Here is a 3,951-nt window from a genome sequence, read left to right as displayed (position 1 = left end):
AACTGAGGAGGAGGAAAACCTGGAAACGGGACAGTTACAGCGCGGCATCGTATGGAAGATCTTAAAAGAAAGAGCTTCAGTTTTGGACACTGAGGCAGAGGAAAAGCTTCTTCGTGGAAACACATGGAGAATCCATGTGGCTTCTATAAAGGTAAAGCCTTGTCTAGTCGAGATATTGGAATATTCTGATACAGTAACGTCTATTTATTCGGAATTTCAAAGAACTTTTGACAGTCCTTTACCGAAGGTTCCTAAAGCAGCTTGACAGCTGTGGCACAAAGGGTTCATAGCACAATCTCAAGCACGTAGAATCAGAAGTAAGTCCCATTGGTTGGGACGGCATCCTATTTGTAGTCGTTTGTTAAGTGGCACAAGAAAGAACAGAGAGGGGCCCCTTAAGTTCCTTTGTGTGCTACATTCTGCCTGTTAGGTTGAGATTATTCTGTATTTATTTACAGCATTTATATCCTACTTTTCTGACAAATCGGGACCACCTCTTCATTCTGGAATTATGCTATTGTTTCATTATAGCAGTCATTCACCTCTTAGATTGTTTTGTTCTCACAAGAAGACCCAGCTGATTGATTGCTATAGTACAAGAATAGCACATAGCTAATGTAGCCATATCCACGGATGTATGGATACAGCGCCCACATTAAAGGGCTCTTTTTGTAGCAGGAACTCCTTTGCATATTAGGCGACACACCTCTAATGTAGCCAATCCTCCAAGAGCTTACAGAGTTCTTCTTGCAGGGGCTACTGTAAGCTCTTGGAGGACTGGCTACATTAGGGGTGTGTCGCCTAATATGCAAAAGAGTTCCTGCTACAAAAAGAGCCCTTATTCGTAAAGTCTGATCTACCATCAGAATCTTAACAGTAAAGTCTCCAGCATTCAGATGACGTCGTCTTATGTATTATGATGGAGTCCCAAGGAGCCTAGAGAGAACTCCAAAGGAAGAGACAACTTGGCAACAAAATGGCTGCCATGATTTATCATATGTAAACGCAAAGCAGTGCCTATAGGGACAAAATGTCCTAACTTCGTAAGTACACTGATGGGGATCTAGATTTTTCATTGTTTGTTTTCACTGTGGGAAATGCTGAGCCCGTACCCAGGCTGGAGCTGCTATTTTGGGGAAGGGTGTCTGAAGTACTGAGTCAAATTCAGGTGGCAAGAGATTATGTTCCCAGACTGCTAGGAAAATGGAAGACTAATGAGTTTCCAGGTCCAGATGGCATTTCTCCAAGGGTTCTTAAGGAAGTCAAAGGTGAATTAAGGTAAAGGTAAAGGTTCCCTTGCTCGAAAGCCAGTTGAATCCGACTCTAGGGTTGTGGTGCTCATCTCCGTTTCAAAGCCGAAGAGCCAGCGCTGTCCGAAGACATTTCCGTGGTCATGTGGCCGGCATGACTAAACACCAAGGTGCACAGAACGCTGTTACCTTCCCACCGAAGTGGTACCTATTTATCTACTTGCAACTTCTTGCTTTCGAACTGCTAGGTTGGCAGGAGCTGGAACTAGAGACGGGAGCTCACTCCGTCATGCGGCACCCGGGTCTCGAACTGCTGAACTACTGACCTTCCACAGCCTGCAGTTCAGCGTCTTAACAACTTGAGCCATCGCAGCTCAATTGCTAACCTGCTAATGGAGGTCCCCCCCCCCCATATGAAGAAAGACTAAGAAAATTTGGAGTGTTTTAGACATAGAGGGAAAACCAACAGGGGGAACATGACAGAAGTTTACAAGATTCAGACTTATATAGCAAGGGTATTTAGAGGGAAATTATTCTCTCTCAGTCTTAGAATATTAGATCCCACGAGCATCCAGTAAAATTGTCAGATAACTCTCAAAAAAGGAAACTCATCTTCTTGCAATGTATAATTAACTTACAGCAGCGTCTTATGGGCATATCAGGGTCTCTTTTCGTTCTTGATTTGCCTTCCTACGGTGCCAGTTTAAGAGTGACAGATAGACAGATACCACCTGTTGACCTGTCAGTTTTACTTATACTGGCAGAATCTCAAAAATAAAGTTCTTTTCTCCCCCTTGTCTTACAGGATAGCCACACTGGAGTAGGATAGTTATGGCTGTCAAAAGCATTCATTCAGGCCACTGAATTCCCACACACGCGTGTGCTGATCTCCTGCCTGTCAGTGCAGCAGACGCAAGCAGTAAACAAACACTCCAAATTCCCTGTGCCATATTGTACCTCTTTTCCCAGGAACCTCTTCTCACATTTCCAGTTTTTGCTGCAGAGCCAAACCGGACCACACAGGAAGTTCCAAAATGTCCTTAGGAAAACTCACAACGCTGAGGATTGGGGGTAATGTGGAGACTAGTAGCTGTTCCAATTATAACCTTAAGATATAGGCCGGTTGTGTGTTTGTGTGTGTGCTTTTAGCTAACCTGCAGATCTCTCTCCAGCAGCATCAAGTGATACCTGTGCCAAGAAACAAAGGCGGGTCCTTGGTGTGAGAAGTCTATTGCTGTGAAGGGTCGGCCAGGTCCTAAGGTACAACAAGTGTCAAAAGTCAGAAAGGGAAAACATGTTCTTCTACCAGCCACTTGTTCGATTTAACAAAATGCCCTCACCAAGAGAACCGTGAAGAATAAACCCAAATTAAATTTCTTGGAAATATGGATAACAAAACATGCACTCGTTCACAAGCAGAGAGGTCAACATGTCCACCAGCCTCTACTCTGACGCTCTGAATAGCCCTTAATCAGCATATATTAGCAAGCAAAGTGCTCATCTCCCATGACGTGAAAGGCCACATCTCTTGATGTCAGCAGTTGGAGCCACTTTTCAGAGAGGCCCAGGAGCCAGCCAATCTGTTTTAGTCTTCCCGGCCTTCCTGTTAGCCTGCGGCTTTATCCTCCAAGGCAGTTACTCTGCTCCCCAAAACAGATGGATCTGCAGCGAACTAGTTCCCTCTTGCAAATATGAGTCTAAATAAATTGCAAACAGTGTGCCAGAAATTCTTATTAAGTGCGTTATCTACAGTGGCTTGTGTCCTACTACTCTCCTCAGCCAAATGTGAAGCCTTAAGAGGACTTCTTTTTTTTAAGAAGAAGAAGGCCCCACAGGCTGGAGGAAAGCTTGAAATCTGGCTGAGTGGAGTGGCAGGATACAAGTCAATGAAATGCTCCTAGTTTAAAAGCCAGCTTGCCTGGCTTCAGTTACAATCCCTTGCTTTCCCCCCCTTATCTCCCGCCCCTCAGGGATGGACGGTGCCTACCTAACAGGGTGTCTCTGACCGAGTAATAATGAAGCCACACAAAGTAGTCGTAGATGCTGCAGTTCACAATTTGTGGGTCGTTTCCGCTGGGGCCCAGCAGGCTCAGCCAGTGCTGGGTAGCAATGACATAGTCAGGGTGGACGGTGGTCTTTGAGCGGTCTAGAGCCTCCAAGAACTGTTCCAGCTCTTCTTCACTCAATGCGTGGATGTTTCTCCGAACGACCACAGGCTTCTTCGCGTCACAGTTGGGGCCAGCCCAGCCAAATCTGCAATCCCCGCAGTTGTATCCAGCAAAGTTTCCTACGTGAGAAGAGAACATCCTTTAAGCCACGGCGGACAAACACAAACAGGCAAATAAACAAAAGATGTCTTATGAATGCCTGTGATCAGAATAAGATGGGGTTGCCAACCTCTAGGTGGTAGCTGGAGATCGGGCAAATAAATGGGGCAAATAGCGACTGCTAGTGCCTGTCAGAACCGGGGTTGGGGGTTGGGGGACAGACGGACCCACAGACCACATTTCATGTAGTTAGGCTTGTAGAGACAAGCTACACTGGAACAACTTTGTACCCAAATTAATATAAAGAGAGATGTTAAACTAAAATGATAAAGTGTTGGAGTCCTAACTTTAGGCTTCCATATGCCCCTGGGACTAGACATGAGAACTCCCAGATCCGAGAGCCCTAAGATCTAACTGCAGTGGGGGGAAACAGT

The 3,951-nt window shown here is 45.5% G+C and overlaps 1 protein-coding gene across 1 annotated transcript in view; it reads right to left on the bottom strand.

Annotated features, from left to right (window-relative positions):
• Positions 1–3,951, bottom strand: part of DCT (dopachrome tautomerase) — a 20,169-nt gene that overhangs the window by 8,994 nt on the left and 7,224 nt on the right. The window contains exons 2-3 of the mRNA XM_015418596.1: positions 3,238–3,537; positions 2,405–2,505 (exon numbers count right to left, since the gene is read on the bottom strand). Of these exons, the coding sequence (XP_015274082.1) occupies positions 2,405–2,505; positions 3,238–3,537 (401 nt within the window). The remainder of the gene's footprint in view (positions 1–2,404; positions 2,506–3,237; positions 3,538–3,951) is intronic.

This window comes from Gekko japonicus, unplaced genomic scaffold (assembly GCF_001447785.1).
Source record: "Gekko japonicus isolate JY-2015 unplaced genomic scaffold, Gekko_japonicus_V1.1 scaffold352, whole genome shotgun sequence".
Lineage (NCBI taxonomy): Eukaryota > Metazoa > Chordata > Lepidosauria > Squamata > Gekkonidae > Gekko > Gekko japonicus.
Note: the sequence above shows the minus strand (reverse complement) of the source record. Positions and strands in the feature narration are given on the sequence as shown.